This window comes from Odocoileus virginianus, chromosome 9 (assembly GCF_023699985.2).
Source record: "Odocoileus virginianus isolate 20LAN1187 ecotype Illinois chromosome 9, Ovbor_1.2, whole genome shotgun sequence".
NCBI lineage: Eukaryota > Metazoa > Chordata > Mammalia > Artiodactyla > Cervidae > Odocoileus > Odocoileus virginianus.
In genome coordinates this window covers 14,074,866-14,097,775 of record NC_069682.1, presented here as the reverse complement: position 1 = coordinate 14,097,775, position 22,910 = coordinate 14,074,866, and the positions used below count along the sequence as shown (strand labels likewise).

Below are 22,910 nucleotides of genomic sequence, written 5' to 3'. Positions count from 1 at the left end.
ATGGGGTTCCCAAGAGTCAGACATGACTGAAGCGAGTTCGCATGCACGGTATAAAATAGGGGTCTAGTTTCATTTTTACTAAACTGGAGTATAATTGCTTTACAACCTTGTGTTAGCCTCTGCTGTAGAGTGAAGTGCATCAGCTATAGGTTACGTATAGCAGCTCGCTACCCCCCTCCCCCACCCCACCCGTTTCTGTGTCATCTCAGAGCATCAGGCTCTGCTCGCTGTGCTGCACCCCAAGTTCCCACTGTCTGTCTGTGTTACACATGGTGCTGTACATGTCTGTCCTCATCTCCCAATGTTCCCCACTGTCCCCTCCCCACACTGGGGTCACATAGCACGTCTCTCTGTTTGCGTCTCTGCAGATAGGTTAATCTGTACCATTCCTTTAGATTCCACATATGTGCATTAATATATGATACTTGTTTATCTCTTTCTAACTTCACTCTAGGTCCATCCACATCTCTACAAATGACACAGTTAAGTTTTTTCTTTTTTGAGATTTATTTAATTTTGACTGCACTGGCTCTTCATTGCTGTGCTCGGGCTTTCTCTAGTTGTAGTGAGTGTGAGCTACTCTTCACAGTGTTGCTTGGGCTTCTTGTGGTTGCTTCTCTTGTTGCAGAGCACAGGCTCTAGGCATGCAGGCTTCAGTACTTGCAGCTCTTGGGCTCTAGAGAGTGGGCTTGGAAGTTGTGGCGCTTGGGCTTAGTTGCTCCAAGACACATGTGGAATCTTCCTGGACCGGGGATTGAACCCATGTCCCCTGCACTGGACCACCAGGAAAGTCCTGCGTTCCTTTTTACGGCTGAGTAACTTTCCATTGTTTATATGTACCACATCTTCTGTATCCATTCATCTATTGGTGAACAGTTATGTTGCTTCCATATTCTGGCTATTGTAAATAGTGCTGCAGTGAACAGTGGGGTACGTGTGTCTTTCTGAATTATGGTTCTCTCAGGGTATGTGCCCAGGAGTGGGATTGCTGGGTTATATGGTAGTTCTATTTTTAGTTTTTAAAGGAACCTCCATGCTGTTCTCCATAGTGAATGAAATCACTCAGTCGTGTCCAACCCTTTGCGACCCTATGAACTATACAGTCCATGGAATTCTCCAGGCCAGAATACTGGAGTGGGTAGCCTTTCCCTTCTCCAGGGGATCTTTCCCAACCCAGGGGTTGAACCCAGATCTCCCACATGGCGGGTGAATTCTTTACCAGCTGAGTCACAAGGGAAGCCCAAGAATACTGGAGTGGGTAATCTATCGCTTCTCCAGCAGATCTTCCTGACCCAGGAATTGAACCGGGGTTTCCTACATTGCATGCGGATTCTTTGCCAACTGAGCTATCAGGGAAGCCTATTCTCCAAGACTCTCTGATGCCCCTCCAGAGTTCTCCATAGTGGCTGTATCAATTTACAGTCTCACCAGCAGTGCAGGAGGGTTCCCTTTTCTCCACACTCTTCAACATTTATTGTTTTTTGTGATGATGGCCATTTTGACAGGTGTGAGGTAGTCTTATTGTAGTTTTGATTTGCATTTCTCTTAATAATTAATGATATTGGGCATCTTTTCATGTGCCTCTTGGTCATCTATATGTCTTCTTTGGATGTCTGTTTAGGTCTTGGGCCCATTTTTTGATTGGGTTGTTTGTTGTTTTGATAAGTGGCATGAGCTATTTTTGTACTTTGTAGATTAATCCTTTGTTTGTTGTTTCATTTGCAAATATTTTTTCCCATTCTTAGGGTTGACTTTTTATTTTGTTTATGGTTTCCTTTGTCATGTAGAAGCTTTTAAATTTAATTAGGTCCTGTTAATTTTTATTTTCATTACCCTAGGAGGTGGGTCAAAAAAGATCTTGCTGTGATTTGTGTCAAAGAGTGTTTTTCCTTTGTTTTTCCCTGAGTTTAATGGTGTCCAGTCTTACATTTAGGTCTTTAATTCATTTTGAGCTTACTTTTGTGTGTGATATTAGACAGTGTTTTATTTTTATTCTTTTACATGTAGCTGTCCAGTTTTCTCAGCACCACTTATAGAAGAGATTGTTTTTCCTCTATTGTATATTCTTGTCTCCTTAATCATAGATTAGGTGATTGTGTGTGGGTTTATCTCTTTGCTTTCTATTCTGTCCCATTGGTCTGTGTTTCTGGTGTGTGTGTGTGCATGCACATGCGTGTGTGCATGCCAGTACCATACTGTAGCTTTGTAGTATAGTCTGAAGCCAGGGAGCCTGGTCACTCCAGCTCTGTTTTTCTTTCTCGAGATTGCACTGGCTGTTCAGGGATTGCACTGGCTGTTTGGGGTCTTCTGTGTTTTTGTACAAATTATAAAAATGTTTGTTCTAACTCTGTGAAAAGTGCCATTGGTAATTTGATAGGGATTGCATTGAATCTGTAGATTGCTTTGGGTAGTGTAGTCATTTTGACAGTATTAATTCTTCCAGTTCAAGAACGTGGTATATCTTTCCATCTGTTTGCATCGTGTTTGGTTTCTTTCATTAGCATTTTATAGTTTTCTGAGTACAGGTTTTTTGCATTCTTAGGTAGGTTTATTTCTAGACATTTAATTATTTTTGTTGCAATGCTGAATGGGATTGTTTCCTTAATTACTCTGATTTTGTGTTGATTGTTAGTGTATGGAAATGTAAGGTGCATTAATTTAGCGTCCTTTGCAACTATACCAAATTCATTGGTTAGGCCTAGTAATTTTCTGGTGGCATCTTTAGGACTTTCTTTGTGTAGTATCATGTCATCTGCAAACAGTGATAGTTTTACTACGTCTTTTCCAATTTGTGTTCCTTTTATGTCTTTTTCTTCTCTCGTTGCTGTGGCTAGGACTTCCAATACTATGTTGAGTAAGAGTGGTGAGACATCTTGTCTTATTCCTAATTTTAGAGGAAATACTTTCAGTTTTTCACCATTGAGAATGAATGTTTGCTGTGGGTTTGTCATATTGGCCTTTATTATGTTGAGGTAGATTCCCTCTATAAGGCTTCCCTGGTGGCTCAGAGGTTAAAGCGTCTGCCTGGAATGCAGGAGACCCAGGTTTGATCCCTGAGTTGAGAAGATGCCCTGGAGAAGGAAATGGCAACCCACTCCAGTACTCTTGCCTGGAGAGTCCCATGGAGGGAGGAGCTTGGTAGGCTACAGTCCATGGGGTCGCAAAGAGTCGGACACGACTGAGCAACTTCAATATCTATCTATCTAGGTTCCCTCTGTGCCTACTTTCTGGAGCGTTTGTTTTTTTTTTTTAATCATAAATGGGGATTCACTTTTGTCAAAAGCTTTTTCTGCATCTGTTGAAATGTTCATGTGGTTTTTATTCTTCAATTTATTAATATGGTGGGTCACATTGATTAATTTTGCATATGTTGAAGAATCAGTGCATCCCTGGGTTAAATTCCAGTATATGATCCTTTTAATGTATTGTTGGATTCTATTTGCTAGTATTTTGCTGAGAATTTTTGCATTTATGTTCATCAGTGATATTTTGTGATTTTTTTTGTGTGTGATATATTTGTCTGGTTTTGATATCAGGGTGATGGTTGCCTTGTAGAATGAGTTTGGGAGTGTTCCTCCTCCTGCAATTTTTGGGAAGAGTTTGAGAAGGATAGGTGTTACCTCTTTGCTAAATGTTGATAGAATTCACTTGTGAAGTTCTCTGGCCCTGGACTTTGTCGGAAGATTTTTAATTACAGTTTCAATTTCATTACTTGTGATTGGTCTGTTTATATTTTCTATTTCTTCCTAGTTCAGTCTTGGAAGGTTGTACCTTTCTAAGAATTTGTCCATTTCTTCCAGGATGTCCATTTTATCTGCATATAGTTGATACAGTAGTCTCATTATTTTTTTTGTAGTTAATTTATTTGGCTGCATTGGGTCTTAGTTGTAGCACTCAGGATCTTTGTTGCTTCATGCAGGATCTTTTGTTGTGGCTTGCGGGCTCTCTAGTTGTGATGTGCGGGCTTAGTTGCCCCATGGCATAAAGGATATTAGTTTCCCAACCAGGGGTTGAACCCGTGTCCCCTTCACTGCAAGGCAGATTCTTAACCACTGGACCACCAAGGATGTTCTTGTTGTAGTCTCTTAATGATCTTTGTATTTCTGTGATGTCAGTTGTGATTTCTTCTTTTTAATTTCTAATTTTATTAATTTGAATCCTCCCCCTCCTTTTTTTTTTCTTTTTGAGTCTGGCTAAATGTTTATCAATTTTATTTTCTTCTCAAAGAAAAAAGTTTTAATTTTATTGATCTTTTCTATTGTTTTCTTCATTTCTATTTCACTTACTTCTGCTCTGATCTTATGATTTCTTTCCTTCTACTAACTTTTAAAATTCTTTCCATGTTTGGTTTAGGTGTATGGCTAGATTGTTTATTTGAGATTTTTCTTGTTTCTTTAGGTGAGATTGAATTGCTATAAACTTGCTTCTTAGAACTGCTTTTACTGTGTCCCATAGGTTTTGGGTCATCATATTTTTGTTGTAATTTGTTTCTGTGTATTTTTTTGATTCCCTCTTTGATTTCTTCAGTGATCTCTTGGTTATTTAGTAATGTGTTATTTAACCTCCATTTGTTTCTATTTTTTATAGTTTTTTATTTTTTGCCTGTAGTTGATTTCCAATCTCATAGTATTGTGGTTGGAAAAGATGATTGATGTGATTTCAGTTTTCTTAAATTTACCAAGGCTTTGATTTTTGACTCAAGATGTGATCTACCCTGGAGAATGTTCTGTGTGTACTTGAAGGTGTATTCTGTCACTCTTGGGTGGCATGTCCTGTAAATATCAATTAAGTCTAGCTTGTCTGTTGTGTCATGTTTTCCTGTTTGTTTTCTGTCCGGATGATCTGTCCATTGGTGTAAGTGGCATCTTAAAGACCCCCATTGTTATTGTGGTAGTGTTGATTTCCCATTTTATGGTTGTTAGCATTTGCCTTGTATAGGTGCTCCTGTGTTGGGTGCATATATATATATATATATATATAATTATTATATCTTCTTTTTGGATTGATCCCTTGGTCATTATGTAGTGATTTTCCTTGTCTCTTGTAATAGTCTTCATAGTATCTGTTTTATCTGATTATGAGTATTGCTATTCCAACTTTCTTTTGATTTACATTTGCATGAAATATCTTTTATCATCCTCTATCAGTCTCTGTGTGTCTCTGGGTCTGAAGTGGGTCTCCTATAGACAGCATATATATGAGTCTTGTTTTTGTCTCTACATGTAGTTATATGTGAATATCCAATTTTCCCAGCACCTTTTATTGAAGAGATTGTCTTCCCTTCATTGAGTATTCTTGGCTCCCTTGTCAAGTATTAGTTGACTCTATAGGATTGGATTTATTTCTGGACGCTTGATTTTGTTCAGTTAGTCTGTTTTTCTGTTTATATGCAGTACCGTACTGTTTTGATTACTATAGATTTATAGTATAGCTTGGAATCAGAAAGTGTGATGCCTCCTGTTTTGTTTTTGTTTCTTATGATAGCTTTAGCTATCAGTCATTATAGTTACATATAAATTTTAGAATTGTTTTTTCTACTTCTCTTAAGAAAATGCCATTAGAATCTTGATAAGAGATTAGTGAAGTCACTCAGTTGTGTCCAACTCTTCACAACCCCATGGACTGTAGCCCACCAGGCTCCTCTGTCCGTGGGATTTTCCAGGCAGAATACTGGAGTGGGTTGCCATTTCCTTCTCCAGGGGATCTTCCCAACCCAGGGATCGAACCCCGGTCTCCTGCATTGTGAGCAGACACTTTACCGTCTGAGCCACCAGGAAAGCTGAGATTACATTGATTTAATTGATGGCTTTTGGTAGTTTTGACATTTTAACAGTATTAATCTTTGCAGTCCAGGAGCATGAGATACATATCCATTTATTTGTGTCATCTTTGATTTCTTTCCTCAGTGTCTTGTAATTTTTGGATTTTTAGATCTTTCATCTCCTTTTCAAAGTTTATTCCTACATATTTTATTGTTTCTGATACTATTGTAATTATTTCTTTTATAGATAATTCATTGTTTATAGAAATGCTATATGATTTTTGCATGTTAATTTTGTATCCTGAAGCTTTACTGAATTTGTTAATTAGATTTTTTTTGGTGGAATCTTTAGGATTTTATAGATATAAAATTATGTTGTCTGCAAATAGTCTTACTACTTTTTTCCCCCCACTTTTGAGGTCTTGTATTTCTTTTTCTTGCCTAGTTACTCTGGCAAGGACTTCTAGTACTATGTTGAGAGTAGGAGTGGTAAAAGTGGGAACCCTTGTGTTGTTTCTGTTTTTAGAGGTAAAACTTCAGCTTTTCACCATTGAATATGATGTTAGCTGTGATATGGCCTTTATTATGTTGAGGTATATTTCTTATATTTCTAATTTATTAATTTTTATCATGAATGGATGTTTAATTTTTTTAGATGCTTTTTCTGCATTTATTGAGATGATAATATGATTTTTTTTTTCTTTCTAGTAATGTAGTGTCACTTCAACTCATGTATTTGAACCATGCTTTCAGGTATAAATCCCTCTTGATTATGTACTAATATGTTATTGAGAATTTTTGTGTCTGTATTCATGAATATTGATGTGATAGTGTCTTTTCTGGCTTTGTAAAATGGATTTAGAAGTGTTCCTTCCTCTTTAGTTTTTTGAAATAGTTTGAGAAGGATTGGCTGAAGCCTTCTCTAAATATCTAGTATAATTCACCAGTGAAGCCATCTGGTTCTGGACTTCACTGGAATATTTTTGATTTCTGATTCAATCTCCTTATTAGTAATTGACCTATTCAGACTTTCTATTTCTTCCTGAATCAAGCTCCTAGTTTATATGCTTAAAAGAATTTTTCTATTTTTTTCTAGGTTGGTCAGTTTGCTGTTGTATAGTTGTTCATACTAGCCTGTTATGATTGCTTGCATTTTTATGGTATTATTTTTAGTGTTTCCTTTTTCACTTATAATTTTCTTGAGTTGGGTCCTCCTTTTTTCCTTGATTGGTTTGGTTAAAAGTTTGTCAATTTTGTTTGTCTTTTCAAAGAACTAATTCTTGATTTGGTTAATGTTTTCTATTGTTTTCCTGTAATTTCACTTATTTTTGCTCCAGTCTTGTTTATTTCCTTTCTTTTGCTAACTTTTGGCTGAGTTTATTCTTTTTCTGGTTCCTTAAGACGTACAGTTAGGTTGTTTATTTGGGATCTTACTTCTTAATGTAGGCATTTATTGCTATGAACTTCTATTTTAGAACTGCTTTTGCTGCATCCATATGTTTTGATATGTTGTGTTTCTATTTTTATCTTAAGATACTTTTAAGTTTACCCTTTAATTTCTTCTTTGTTCTGTTGGTTGTTTAGAAGAATGTTACTTAATTTCCATGTTTTTGTGAAATTTTCAGTTTTCCCCTCATTATTGATTTCTAGATTCATACCATTGTGAGCAGAGGGGACAACTTGATATCATTTCAGTCTTCTTGAATTTGCTAAGACTTGTTTTGTGGCCAAACATGTCATCTATCCTAGACTATGTGTTCTTGAGAAGAATGTTGTCTACTTTGTAGGATAGAATGTTCTGTATATGTCTGTTAGATTCATTTGCACTATAGTGCTACTCAAATTCACTGTTTTCTTATTGATTCTCTGTCTGGATAATCTATTCAAAGTTAAGAATAAGATGTTAAAAGTCTCCAACTATTATTGTGTTGACAAATATTTTTCTTTTAGCTCTTTTATAGTATTTGCTTTATTTAAATGCTCTGATATTGGATGCATAAATATTTACAGTTGTTTTATCTTCTTGATGTATTGACTCCTTTATCATTATATAATGACTTTTTTTTTTTTTTTTTTTAACCATTTTCAAGTTAAAGTCTATTTTGTCTGATACAACTATAGTTAACCTTGGTTTTGGGGCTTCCCTGATAGCTCAGTTGGTTAAGAATCTGCATGCAATGCAGGAGACCCTGGTTCGATTCCTTGGTCAGGAAGATCTGCTGCAGAAGGGATAGGCTACCCACTCCCGTATTCTTGGGCTTCCCTTGTGGCTCAGCTGGTAAAGAATCTGCCTGCAATGTGGGAGACCTGGGTTTGACCCCTGAGTTGGGAAGATCCCCTGGAGAAGGGAAAGGCTACCCACTCCAGTATTCTGGCCTGGAGAATTCCATGGACTGTATAGTCCATGAGGTCACAAAGAGTTGAACACAACTGAGCGACTTTCACTTTCATTTCAGCCTTAGTTTGGGGCTTCCCAGGTTGTTTAGTGAGTAAAGAATCTGCCTGCAATGCAGGAGATGAAGGCAGATGTGATTTTGATTGCTGGGTCAGGAAGACCCCCTGGAGGAGGGCATGGCAACCCACTCCAGTAATCTTGCCTGGAGAATCCCATGGAAAGAGGAGCCTGGTGGGGAACAGTCCATAGAGTCACAAAGAGTTGGACATGACTGAAGCGACTGAGCACACATGTACCCTTGGTTTGATTTGCTTATGCTTTACTGGAAACAGTCTTTTCCTGTCCAGTCATGGCAGTCTCTGTGTGTCTCTAAGGCTGAAATGAGTCTCCTGTATCATTGGATTTTTCTATTTCTAAGCCATTCTGTATCTTTTCTGTCCTGAAAAGTATCTGCTGAGAATATCTGCTGATGGTCTTACAGGGTTCTGTCTTACATAACTTCTTTTTTCTTGCTGCTATTAATGATCTTCTTTTGTCTTTGACCTTTGACAGTGTAATCATAGCGTGTATTGGTGCAGCTCTCTTTGGATTCACCCTGTTTGGGATAGTTTGGACTTCTTGTATCTGGATGTGTAGCTTTCGCCCCAGTTTTGGGAAGTTTTGTGTGTGTGTGTGTGTGTGTGTGTGTTTTACATGCAACTTTTAAAAGAAAATATATTTTTTTGCTTTCAACATACCTTCTGTCTCTTCCTCTTCTGGAATTCCCACAATGTGAATATTGTTTCTTTTCATTGTGTCCCATAGGCTTTCTTCACTCTTTTTCATTCTTTTTTCTCTGACTGGATAATTTCACAGGTTCTGTCTTCCAGGTCATTGATTCTTTTTTCTGCATGGTTGAGTCTGCTTTTGAAGCTGTTGTATACCTCAGACAGTTTTTGTAGTTTTCATCTCTAGTGTTTTTGTGTATTTCATCTTTTTAGATGTTTCTATTTCTCTGTTGCATTTCTCATTTTGTTAACTTATTTTGTTCAGTATTGTTTTTCTAATGTCATTTCGTTGTTTTTATTTTCTTGTATTTCACTAAACTTCTTGAGGGGGGTTATTCTGAACTCTTTGACAGTTCATAGGTCTTTATTTCTTAGGGTCAGTTATTTGAACTTTATTACTTACTTTTGATAGTGTCATATTTTCCTGATTTTTTGTAATTCTTGAGTCCTTACATTGGTGTCTGTGCAGTTTGAGTAAGGGGGTCTTCTCTTCCAGACTTTGCAGGTTTGCTTTGGTCGAGATAGTTTTTACTATTAGCCCATTTTGGGTTTCTGGGCATGTGTCTTTGGATAGGTGGCACCTGATACAAGGTCTGATTTTGTTGCAGTAACTCTTTAAGCTGTGAGGTGGGATGAGTGGTGTGTGCCACTGGCTGGGAGCAGCTGGATGGAAACACTCACTTGTTCTCTGTCCAAGTGAGGCTGTAGGGTGGGCTTTGTGGTTGCCTGGGTTCTCTGGTTAGGGTTGGGGTCTATACTCAGCTGTAGGTGGAGCTAAGAATTAGCTTCTCTGCAATTTGAGGACCTGAATCAGGCAAGAGGGTGCACTGAACATTCTGGTCAGATGACACCACAGGCTTTCCTCTGCATATAGGGAAAGCCACAGCTTTCTGAGCAAGTGTCACTGTAAGTCGGGCTGTTGGATGGCCTGTGAGCTTCTGTGTGCTCTGGTAAGACGCTCCTGTCTAGCAGGTTGCTGGCTGTATTCAGTTATAAGTGGGGCTATGAATTAGTTTCTCTGCCTGGGCACAGAAGAAGCACCACTCAGGCTTGGGGTCTCGGCTCAAGCTTCCCCCTGTCCCAGGTGGTCCCCTGGCTGAACAGGGCCACTGGCTTTGCTTTAGGGGTGATCAGCTCTGCCTACCTGCCTCTCTGCTTGAGCATTGCTGGGTTATACAGCAAGTTCCAGGTGTTCTCACAGCTCTTTCTGTCAGGTGGGGCCAGGGTTATGCTCTGCAATAAATGGGCTATGACTCAGCTCTCTGGCCTGGGTGGAACTGAGTGGGCCCACTGTAGGCAACTCCCAAATTTTCCAAAACAGAGTTTCTGGTGTGGGGTTTGTGGGGGTGAGGGCCATGCTCTGAGCAGGCAGGGCAGGCTCAGTTCTCCTGCCTGCGTGTGTACAGCCCAGGCCCCAGAGCCAGCCCAGCCTATTTGAGGCCCTGGATCAGGCAGACCAGCATCCTGCCGAATTCTCTGGTCACTCTACCCAACCCCACTCGTGGGGGCTATGCTTAGGCTCTGCGGGTGAGAACTCAGTTTGCCAAGGCTCAAGGGCTGGTTGTTGAAGCCTCTCCCCACTTCGTCGTGATCAGATTCCCAGTGGTCGAGCCTCACAGACTCCCATGATTCCTGTGGAGTGGCACTAGAGTTGGGGTTCCCTGTGCTGGGGGGCTGGATGTCACCCCAGGCTCTCTCTCCCCACTGGAGGAGCTGGAGGCTCAGGGAAGACCTCTTGGCGTGGTGCTGAGCTGCTCTGGGGCAGCGTGGTCAGGGTGTGGCTGCCCCTCCTACCCTTCTGTGGCAGTCTGTCTCGTCTCTGGTGGTGGGGAGTGGGGTGCTTCAGCCCCACCTCCCTGTTCCAGGATTCTCCCAGTGGTGTCTTGCCCACTGTAGTTGTTAGCTGTTCTTGTTAAGGGGAGTGAAGTCAGTAGACCTATGTCACCTTCCTGGTGATGACACTCCTATCACATACTTTAGTGACAGAGTCCTCAGTGTTTCCTTCTTGGTTTATTCTACACATGTGACTGGGCTGAAACTGATACTAGGAATAGGGGTATACTTTGCCCTGTAGGAGAAAATGAGTGGGGCAGCTGATTGGTGGAACACACTCACGCGAGGATGAGGAAGTGGGAACTGGGTGGAGAGCAACCTTCTGGGCTTGAGACCTGGAGCTCTAGGTGGATGGGGACTCCACCATCAGCTCTGCAGGCCGTAACTCCATCCCTCGTCCCCTTCAGGGCCCTTCTCCCCTTACCAGTCCCCTCCCCACCTCACTGTGCTCCTTGACGGGAAGGTTCCCATTTGTTTCAGGTTATAGTTTTTAAAGAGGTGAAGTTACAGGATGGAACATATTTGGTAGACTAAGAATGTGCCACAGGTGGCCAGTTTGGGAAATGACTCTTGAGCACATAGGACCACTTTGCTCAGCTCTGCCCTGGGTAGAGATGTTGGTATTGAGCAGACCCTTCCAGCTCTTCCACCTCCATCACCCACTGTATTTCATTCTCCTCCAGGACAGATCTTTAAGCTCTAGCCAGGAAGACACTGTGTCTGAGTAGCACTGAGCTCAGTGAAGGGCCCGTCTCTGGATCTTCAGTCTGTGATAACCCTGCATGGGCGCTGTGGTCACACACTGTCCCTTGTGGGGAGAGTGTGTTGTGTTTGGACATCTACTCTTTGCTTTGGAGTTTCTCTTTACTTGGCAGATATGCCAATCAAGGCCGACTCCTGGAAGCAGGGCCATGGACTACTTCTCTGTACTTCCCGCCCTGGCCTGAGTACCTCACGTGGGGTAGCTGCTTAATACCTGTCTTTTGAACAAGTGGACTGATGAGTGGATTGTGCTCTATCTTTGTGGTAGCTGTGACAAGTTGGGACACATCATGTGGATTCAGGTGCATTTCCTGGATGCCTGGAGCCACACAGCATCTGGGCAGCAGCACGGGCTGCCTGCCTTCAGGGCTGTTCCTAGGAGTCAGTTGTGCTGTGCTGCTTGTGGGCTGGCGGGCCCTTTCCCGCTCCAGGCCTAGCCTGGCCTGGAGGAGAGAGGGTGGCTGCAGCTGAGAGGGTGAAAGGGTGCTGACCACTTCTCAGGAGTGCCTTGGCTTTCAGTGTCTTTACTCACAGCTTTCTGTTGAATTGTACTCGGTTCAGTGGTCTGATCTCTTGAATATTAAACATCTAGGGATAGTCCCTAGATTGAAAAATGTTCCTGAGAGGGTTCAAAATTTAGCTTAGGAAAAGTTGACAGTACTACTCAAGGAGTTTGACCTAATTACAGAAATGTCCTTCCAGTCAGGACCGAGTAGCTGATGAGCTCTGTGGCAACAAGGCAGAACCTGTGTGTTTGGGACGCACAAGCAGATGAGTGTTCCTCGTCCCCATCTGTGCCCCAGGCCTCCCACAGTGGCTCGACTTCCACCACCAGATTCCACCATCCTCATCCCAGACTGTAATCAGACTTCTCTCCACAAATATCTCCTGAGTTGTCCGCTTAACAAGGAATGCTTCTCCCAGCCCTAGCTGCATTCATCCGTCCACCCGGTGGTTCTGAACACTGACTGTATGGACGGCACTGTGTTGAGGCACTGGGGATACAGAGATGAATGAGACATAGTCACTGCCTTCACGGCTCACATTCTAGCAACATGTAAACAGCACACAGTAAATAGTGGATGTCATGATATGTCAGACAGTGAACTATGGGAACACAGAAGCAGTAGAGAGATGAGGGAGAGGAAGAAGAGACTGATTCCGAAGACAATAAATTCATGTCACAGAGCTTAAGTTATAGTGACCCTCTCTTAGGACTACCCCCATCTAAAGCAGTGAGTTTTAATCTTTGTGCTTTTAGTAGCAAAACTGTGTCTCTAAATAAAATTCTACTTGGATCACCAGTAATCAAAACAGAAGCAGATAAGCTGGGGGTGGGGTGAAGTGGTCTAGAGAGCTCTGTGCTTGGCCTCATCCAGGCTCCTGAGCCCTGGCCCTGCTCCTCCTGAGGTGCTCAGAGACATACTGGCTCTGGTGCTGCCCTGAGGACACACCTGTGCCTTGGAAGGCTTGTTACAGGCGTATCTCCAGGTGATTTTTGTCATTCCCACCTAGGACCTAAGCTGGAAAGCTAGGCTTTTCTTCTGGGTAAGAGGCACATAAGTATAATACTTAAAGATAGGAAGGGGTGGATTCGAATGAGGAATCAGTTTCCTTTTCTGAGAATGGAGCTAGTTGTTACCCAAGGCGTAGGGCAGCCTGAGGGAGGGCCTGCCTCTGTACATTTTCTTACAGTGCACCTTGTTAGCGCACAGCCACTGTTAAGGTTGGCCTTACTGAGTACTTACAACATGATGGACCCTCATCACAAGTGTTTTGTAAATATTGGCTCAGTTAATCCTTCTAACAGCCCTCTGCACTTGGTACTATTCTTGCATCACTTTTGCCAGTGAGGAAATGAAAACATGTAGAGGCTACACAGGTGAAGGGTGCTGGTGCTGGCATCCCCACGGAGGCACGTGGCTCCAGAGGGCACCTAGGCATGTTCTCCACCTTGCACACCAGCTTCCAGACTGAGGGGCCACCTCACATCTCAGAGCTGGGGATTTTATTTGGGGCTTTAACTATAATTGATAAGTTGCAGATCACAGGCCATGTCTTTTATGTTTATGTATGTAATGTACATATTTATATATTTTTTATTCATAAAAACATCCTTCAGATGTGGGCAGGCAGTTGGTGCCAGGTGGCTTTGCTGCCAGTAGAGAAAGTTTCAGAGAAACGGTGCCTTCCCCCTAAAGCAGCTCCCACCTTGTGCCGTTGCTCTGAGCTGGTCCCCAGCATGTAGCTCTTGGCCAGTGAGTTCTGGTTCAGGGACGATGGAATTGGGGCTGCAGGCTCAAAAGGGGCATTTATTGGTGTTCATCCTTTCTTCCCTGAGGCTCAGAGCCTGTCTTCCCATTATTGCCTTGGATGTGTCCTTTTTCACAAAGAGGATGCTTTCTAGCTATGAGACTGATGCTGAAGGCCACCCACTCTTCGGCACCTGAGCCCAGTTCATGTAGACCAATGGTTTTAACAATGTTAACCTTTTTAAAAACAGAATCTCTGCCTCAACCTTAAACTGCATGAGCTCCAGCAAGTGCATCAACTTTGGCCCTTGGACTTTGGTACCCTTGACTGTTTCTCTGATCTCTCACTTTCACTGAAAATTTTGGTTTTGGTCACAAATATGAATTGGAGGTGTAGGGTGGGAGGAGGCAGACACTGGAAGAAGAATTTTGGATTATCTGGGGATTTTCATTGACTGTGCTGTCTCTGTCCCTCATTATCGGGGATGAATAAGGTTGGTTTTATAAAGGATTAGCATGCCTGTGCCATTTTGCAGGTAGAAGTTTAGGACTTTTTCTTCGAATCAAACACTAAGCAAGAAAAACAAATCTAACATAAAACCTCAAAGCAAAAAAGAAAATCCAACAGAAAATGCCATTCTGTTCAGACTTATGGCCCATAGGAAAAATATCAAAAATATTCTTTCAAAGGGCTGAGCAGTAGGCCTCCCATTTAAGCTTTGCAACTGTTATAGGATGTCTCTCTCACATGTCACTTTGAAATTTTACCCTTCTCATCCTGAGTGATCAAACCCCTTCTCTTGCTTTCTTTCATTTTGCAGTCCTGAATAGACCCGCCATTGCTCTCCAGCAGGGTATGGTTTTAGTGTCATCTCATTTTGGAAAAGCATTGATGCCAACCAGCAGTATTCTTGGATCTGCCTTTCTTTTTCGTCCCCTTTCTTCTGAGCCTAAAGAGATCACATTCAGGAAGGCAGTGGGGTTTTCTAGGTCAGGGCAGATTCTGGATGCTTTCCACGGGTCTCTTGGTGGTGAAGGGATTGCTTTCTTCTGCCGCCCCAGATTTGCCACGGCCACCAGTAAGGGAATGGTTTTCCAGATGTCTCTTGCTAAAATACACTCAGAAGAACTCCCCCTACCCCACTCCACTTTGTTTCCAAAGTCAATTTATTAAATATTAAGTCATAAAGCCAGTGATTGTAATTTTAATGAAAAATATCCTGTATCACTCAAGACAGAAAAGAACAAAAATACCCCTTAGAAACACTGCTTTGAAAAATAGTTAACATTAACTTTACACACAACGGAATCCTTTCTTAAGCTTTATTTAAGAAATCGAGTACTATATAGTTCAATATATATAAGACACATCCAGTATTGTGTTCCTGATAGCAAGTGCATAGATTTTGTTAAGATATCATTTTCACTCGATATAAACGTTTCATGGTCACATGAAGATAATATTCCCAGTGATTTTGCCCAAGCATGAGAGGAGAAAACAGAACACAGCAGAAATAGTGAACTACAACAGAGATGAAAAACAAAAACAGCGAATTAGCAGAACAGTCGATTCCTGATAAGTGAATAAGCTGATTGTTTGGTCACAATGTTTTTATTCACTTATCAGGAATGATTCACAGTACATTAATGTTCACTGTGTTTCCTAGCCTGCCAGCTCAGAGTGCCCGCCCGAGACTGCTCAGAACTGCTGTGGGCTGTGCAGATGTGTGACTTCTGTCAGCAAAGTCAACGTTGACAGGCCTGTCATTTCCCAGTGCGGTCTGTGCATGGCAGGCAAAGATGCCTTGCTGACACTGCAGTGGTGTTTTACAGAATCAAGAGGGTAAGTGTGAATTTAAGCAGGGACCAACTTTACATCACGTGCTTAAGGGAGCTAGCATTTTTGTCCCCTTCTTTGGAGAGTTATTGTTTTCGTTGTTTTTCCAAAACAAAAAAAATTCTGGTTTGTCTTTCCCTTCTTTTACTTAGCTTGAGTATTTTGTCCTGTGCCAGATGGTGGATGTAGATACTTGTATGACTTAAATATTGAAAAAGTAAACACTCACATCTTGGAAAGAGTTGATCACCCTCTTTACACCCTTCTCCCCTCCCTCACACCCTCCACCCCTGCAAAAGTATTTACGAGAAAGAAAGGAAATCACACCCTTAGCACTCTTTTCCCCACTAATGTAAGCAGTGGGTTTTCAGAGGCAAACTGATGAAGGCTCTGATGAGGTTTAAAGCAGAAGTATTGGTAGGAAGTCAGCTCCCATCTGTGCAGGTCTGGAGCTAGTAGAGGCTACTTCGCTGAGGTGTTCGGCCTATGTGGGAAACGGCCTCCGCCTCACCCAGCCCCTCTGTGCTGTGCCGCCAACTAGAAAAGAGAGTCTAGGGCTCAGAGGGGCTGCCGAAACCGGAGGGCGAGGGGCCTGAGCACCTGCGGGGAGGATCTTGTTGGCAGCCAGGGGATGGCTGCCAGTGCCGGGTGGCCTGAGTCAGAGCGAGCTTGTGCGTCTGAAGAGTTGGAGGGAGAGAATGAGACAGGGAGCAGACGTCAGTGGAATCTCGTAAGAGCACTTGGAGAGCGATCAGATTCCTGAGCAGAAGAGATGGGCAGAAAGGGAGGAGGGCCTGTGGCTTCAGCTTTCGAGGGCGTACAAGGCTTTCTACAAAGTATACGCTTTCAGGAGGGAGCGTGTGGATGTATATGGCATTCTTGGTTTTCATGTGGAAATGGATGATGTATTATGAAGACTTGGGCATGAGAAGCTTTACCTTTCCCCCTCCTACCTGACCGGACTGAGTAGAGCTTCCATTTGAGCCCTTACAAGTATTTTCTCCCATTAGTTTTAATAATTAAAGCTGCTCTTTGATTCAGTTAGCTCTTTAAAATAATTTACTTTTCTACACATATCTATTGATTGATGGCAATGCATGGATTTAACGCCTTTCATATATATTCACCAGGTAAGTAAAGTTTATTTTTCTTCCCTTAAGGAGCTCACCTTTTTCAAAAAATGTGACTGGCTTCTGAGAAGAGTTTGATGGTAATGATAGGCCTTTGGACTCATGGGTAGATAGAGGAAACCCCAGCTCTGCTGCCTCTCTCCTGGCGTTTCTTAAGGTTATGCAGCAAAGTGGCAGCTGTTTTTATTGGGTGTTAAGAACTGCATACACATATCAAGAGAAGAGGAGAGGTGGGCAGAGAGCAGAGAAGAGAGAAAGTGCAATGTACCAGTGTGGTCAAAAGACTGGACAAGGTCTTGGCAAATCTGACTCTGTAGGCAGTTATGTAGGTGGACCATGGATATAAGTCTTGGAAGCAGTGGTTAAAATAGGCTGTTGTACATAAATCCGAGGTGGCTGGTGTGTAGATCCCCCTTCCCCAAATCAGATATTCACTTAGGTGGAATCGACTGTATCTTTTTACACAACATATAGAAAAAAACAGATACGTGAAACAGTGAGGTGTGTAGATGTATCACCAACATACAATGACTACCAACAATACAACACTCAGAGAGAGAAACAAGTATTAGGAAAATGGTTTAATATTGGAGACAGAAGCAAAAAACTGCATCACACAATAACATACGTTACAAAAATAAGTTTGACTGTTTCAACTACACGGTTATGTTCACAATGAGGACAGAAGAATCAGAAAAAACTTTGATCTAAACAGCAAAAAAGCAAACCCCTAAAGTTTTAACTAATACATTTATCCACTTAAAGTGACTGAGTACTTCTAAATCTAATTACCTTATTGTGTAACTGCACAATACAGAATAAAAAGTGAAACTTACCGCTGTATTTTAAGACAAAATTCTAATGCTAGATATAAGCAAAGGGAAAAAAGAAATTAAGCCAAAGTTTTTAATTCTCAAAAGAAAAGCAACTTTCTTTCTATCAACCAGAAATCAAACTTGAAATCAGTCATTGTCAGGGGGCCCACTAGAGTAAGCCACAAAAATTTCCATTTTTTTTAATCTCCAGTATAAAAAGTTCCACTGGTACAAAATGCAGAAGTACAATCAGTTGTAGAAATAGGAAAGCCTGCGTTATTATTATTTTTTTTTTGGCTCAAATTCCATCAAACAACACAATCCAAATGCATCAATAAAACAAACAATACTCAAATGGTCTTACAGTTTTCCACTAGGTTGCATTAACTTTGGCTTTTCTCAGACAATATTTAAAAACTATTTTGTAATTCTAAACAAAATGATATTATTAATCTACAAACAACAATTCTCACAGCACAAAAAAACACATACATTTTTTTTTTGTATGACATTATTCAAAAAGGTAATGAAACTACAGGTTTTTTTAAAATTTTATTTCTTAATTAGCACTTAAGATAATTAAAAACAAACAGTAAAATGAATCCAGAGTAGCACAAGCCAAAGAACTATAACCCCTATGGTGAAAGAAAGATGAACTTGTTACGCCTTTGAGGACTGCCATTAGATTGTAATTCTCTAATTCAGTTTAAAAATGACTATTCTCTACACTTGATTTTTAAAAAAGCAGTTTCCCTGTGTGTGTTCTTCTGGCACAGGCCCTTCGCACCCTTGCAGCTTTTTTCTTTTGCTATTAAAAGAGAAAGTGAAGAAAAGGACAACTTGTCTTTGAGGAGGGTTATCTTTTTAGCAATGAAACATGCCCCCCAAAAAAAAAAAAAAAAAAAAGACCTTCCCCCTAACGGTACTGTCTTGGTTGCCTGTAGAATAAACACTTAGCTCTAAGTGCCCGCCCTGAGCCGCTTGTCAAGTGCACTCAGCTCCTCTGGGGGAGGGGGAGGAGGGGGGCACTGGAGCACTTCTGGCTTCAGCAAAGAAGTGGGAGAAGATGGCTTAAGGGTTATGTATAACTGATGAGAGATTCTGAATGAAACAGTCTAGGAAATTCAGATGGTGTTGCCTTGTGTTCTTACACGTGTATCTGTGTTACCACTGTATCGTATATACGAGAGAGACATGTGCGATAACCTTTATTACTCAGCTGCTTGCTGCAGGAAGTACAAAATAGCCCTCGAAGGATGAAGGAAGGCCCCAGCAGTAGTAAACACGTGTGAGGATAATACAGGTCATTTCATTGTAAGTGCATGTGCTGTAAGAAGGAAACTTTTTTTTTTTTTTGCATCATTAGAGGCTAGTCCTTTCCCTCCCAGGGCTATCACATCCACACACACAATAAACCAAACAGGGTGGTCAGTGGGAAATGGAGGGAGGAGGTGGAGCCAGCAGTTTCTGAACTCCATTACGAAACAAAGAAGCTTCCAGAAAAGGTAGGAGTTTAAGTGGGTTGCAGGGATGACTTGGGGTTTGTCAGGACAGCAAGAGACCTGTTCACATAAAGTCAAAGAAATATGGCACTTTAGAAAATGGCAGCAGGAACTGGTGCTGGGTATTTGGTCAGTAACTGTGATGAAGAACTGAGTTTGCCTTGAATGGCCAGTCCCCTTTAGATGCATTCAGTTCAGAAGAAACAGAAAGGCAGGGAAAGGATAGTCAACGTCTAACTCCAGACACGTTGCTTATTCAGAGGTATCCACTGGGGTTGGAAAATCCCCAGCACAATGGCTGATAAGAAACATTACCTTGGGAATAAGTAAGAAACGAAAGCAAAATCCCTCCAAAGACTACCCCATCATCACAGAGTGGTTTACCTGGACAGGTGCATGATGTTACTGTAAACTGGAACATACTGCTCACCTGACCTCAAAAGCAGACTGAATTTAAGGTTTATATAGGTGCTTGACCCTACCTACCGTTCCCGTTTATCTCGTAAACTCTCTTCCTTTTGAATGTCAGCCAAAGGATAAAAAAGTAGGAAAGACAGAAACAACTGAAAGATATATGCAGAAAAAGAAATCCAAATTAGAAACACCCCAAAACAAACGGAAATGATGACAGTATAAAAAGTTATCAACATTCCAGATAGCTCTGGGTAGAAAGGGTTAAAAGTTCAAAACTTTCTCACCTTAGAGGTTTCCATATATCATGAAGAAAATACATTGTGAGGTTGCCGTCACAGCATTGATGTGCAGAGTGGTTAAAAAAGTGAGACATGGGCACTTATACAATGTCTTACAAAAAACATCATAGAGAAATAACAAACAATAACAATTTCAGGCAACAAGACCACAGGATAGCAAGTTAACAAACTTTTTAACCTTTTTTTTTTGTTTTTTGTTTTTTAAATATTAGGGATTTATACAAAACACATAATAAAATACCCATGTTATCAAATTACTTCTCACAAGAAACACACTGAAGCTCTAGGAAGGAAGTACCTTTGGAATTTGGCACTATATATTTTCACTTTTTTTCTTTAAAAGAAAAAAAAAATCACATTTTGCTGAACACAAACACATCTAAATAGTCCACAATTAAAAAAAAAAATGACATCAATGCTTTACAAGCCAACACAAAACTTATTCTGGAATAGGTTTTTTTTTTCCCCCTCACATGAAATTTTTTTTTTTAAGCAAACAACTTTTTTTTTGAAATTCTTTTTTGTTTTAAGTAAACCAATTCTAAACTTGTCTTATCAACAAAGAACATTAAGACCATAAGACTCATGATGAAACCACAACTTAATTCACAGAAGCACCAACGTAACACAGTTTACAGTAACCTTTCTCCTGTACATTGAAACAGTATAAAATATAGGTAATTTCATGTGCATTAAACCATGGATTGTCTAACTGTGAGTCAGTTCAGCAAAAGGTGACACAAATAGGTAGCATTTGCCCCAAAACAGGGTAAATATTTTTCTTATACTAATCTACAAAAAGTGGTTCTATATATATATCTTAATGAGAAAGTGAGCCACCTAAAATGGCCTTATCAAAAAACTTTACACTGCCTGAAAAATGTAAAAACTATTACAGACCTCTAGAGACTTAAAATCAGACAGTTTTTTTCTCAAACTGTTTTTGGAAGTAGTCTGTTAGAAACCAACATTCTGTGTCCCTGGACACATATTGCTATTGTTACCAGTGACCGGGAAGAATGCCAATCCCTGTATAATACTTTCAAGTCTGTTTTATGAAAAGAAAAAAAAAAAATAAGAAAGAAACATTTTTGCCACAGGTTTTTTCTATAATTTGTCTAATAATAAATTTCAGTCTTGCATGAATGCAGCAATGTTTTTCACATTGACTTCCCAGAATTCATAGCTAGATGAGGTCACATGCAAATTTCAAAGGTCAAACTAGATCAAAGGTCAGTAGGAGAACCAAATATGATGTGAGGTCAGAAAGACATCAGAAACAATGACGGGACGATGAAACTTTTTTGAGACGCCACAGGGACATGCTAGGCAAACGGTGAACTAACGGGCATGAAGATGTCTAGGGAGAAAACAGGGAGAGTAAAAAGTTACACAGAATCTACGCAGCAGCAACAAAATCACTCTTCAGGGTGCAGGAAAGAAACTAATGCAAATCTTAGGTTCTTAGGGAGTCTACGAGCCATCCACGTAATTTGCATTTCTTACACTCTTTGTCCACAGCACAATGGAACCCAAGAGAATCCATCCAGAGAGGGAGAAGGGATGGATTCTGGGTGTTTCGGGGTGAGGGACTGGCAAGGGACGGGGAGAAGAGGGTCCAGTTTCAACGAATGTAACAGACGGGAAAGTCAGACGACCAAACTGTAAACTAGATAATGGAGGTTACGAACAAAATCATCAGACAGATACAAACACCGAGAGGATAAAGCATGAACTTTAGGCCCAGGGTTCAACGGTGAAAAAAAGCCCGTTCCTAGAATGATTCCTCTAGAGACTACTTCAGAAGAATCTAGCTAGCACAGAGAACTGCTCTTCAGGTACCCAATAAGTTAACAGTAGGCAATAAATAGCTTCCATTATTTCTGAGGCAGTAAAAATTTTGTACAAAAATAGAAATGCTTTTTTTACAAATAAAATTTACAGGCCTGTGGCTTTCTTTTTTATTTATGTATTTATGTATTATTTATTTATTATTAAATTTATCTTTCAAGAAACATCAAGTATTTTCACTCATTTTTAATTTTTAAACCCTGTAGCTTTAAGAAACAGATCTCTAAATCTTTTTTTACATTAATCCTTTCTAAAAACTAAAATAAAACAATAACAAAATAGACAACCAGTGTAATAATCTGACCAATAAATGTCATGTTTCTTTGAACTCTAAAATAAAATCCTACTTATTAAAACAAACCAAATGTAGTGGAAAGACATTTTGTGTTGTTAATTTTAAGTGCTTCTCCTGGCTTTTCTCTGGCGCTATGCCACCACCTTACCCTCTATAAACAGCTGGCCCCCCCTGTGGGGTGGGCGTGGGCAGGAGGGGCGAATTCTCCAGGCAGTGCTCTGGGGCACAGGGGTCTCAGAGTTAGAATTGCACGTTAGCCTTTGTTTGCCTTGTAAATTCTCAAGATGTCATTTATTGTATACGTGTTTTTCTTAAAAAAAAAAAAAAAGGCAAAAAACCCCCAAAACAAAACAAAAAAGGTTAAAGGAGATTCAAATTGCAAAACAAAGGAGAATACAGTGGCACAAGTGGAGGAGGATTTACTTGATAGAAACAAGGTAGCCGAGTTTAGTTATGGCGAACTGGGTGGGGAGGGGGGGGAATGGAGGCCTTATTGTAAAAATAACCGTCTCTCTTGGTAAAAGTTGGCAATGTGGTCCTCCTCTGCCTTTCCTGTAGAGCCCAGGCTGGCTCGTGGGACTTACCCTAAGAAAGCTAAAATAAGAGCAGGGAGCCTCTGGGGGAGGATCAGTAAGGTTTGCTGTCGTTTTTGGAGCGCTTCAGCTGGACCTTCAAGCGTTTCATGCCAATCTGAAAGCCATTCATAGCCTGGATAGCAGCTTGCGCAGACACGGGATTGTCGTAGCTAACAAAACCTGGAAGACACGAGGGGAAGAAGGGCGGGAATCAGGATGGAGAGGCAGGGGTGCAGTGCAGGGTGGCTGGAGAAGGTTTCTGCAGGTGGGAGTGACGGGGCCCAAACTGGGGTCTCGGGTCAGCTCTACTGAGTTCGCGGTCGTGGTTTAGGGGCAGCACGGGAAACATCCACGGTGAAGCAGTGGAGGTGACTGGCTGTCATGAGAACAAAACCCCTCCGCGGAAAGCTAGAACCTCACAG

General features: G+C 41.0%; 1 protein-coding gene across 11 annotated transcripts in view; it reads right to left on the bottom strand.

Moving 5' to 3' along the window:
* Window positions 1–15,079: 15,079 nt before the first annotated feature.
* Window positions 15,080–22,910, bottom strand: part of CELF2 (CUGBP Elav-like family member 2) — an 867,775-nt gene continuing 859,944 nt past the window's right edge. For 10 of the 11 annotated variants that reach the window (XM_070471964.1, XM_070471957.1, XM_070471963.1 and 7 more), the window contains one exon: window positions 15,080–22,668. In XM_070471964.1, coding sequence (XP_070328065.1) covers window positions 22,541–22,668 — 128 coding nt within the window. In that variant the 3' untranslated portion in view covers window positions 15,080–22,540. The remainder of the gene's footprint in view (window positions 22,669–22,910) is intronic. The other variant, XM_070471956.1, reaches the window with a different exon arrangement.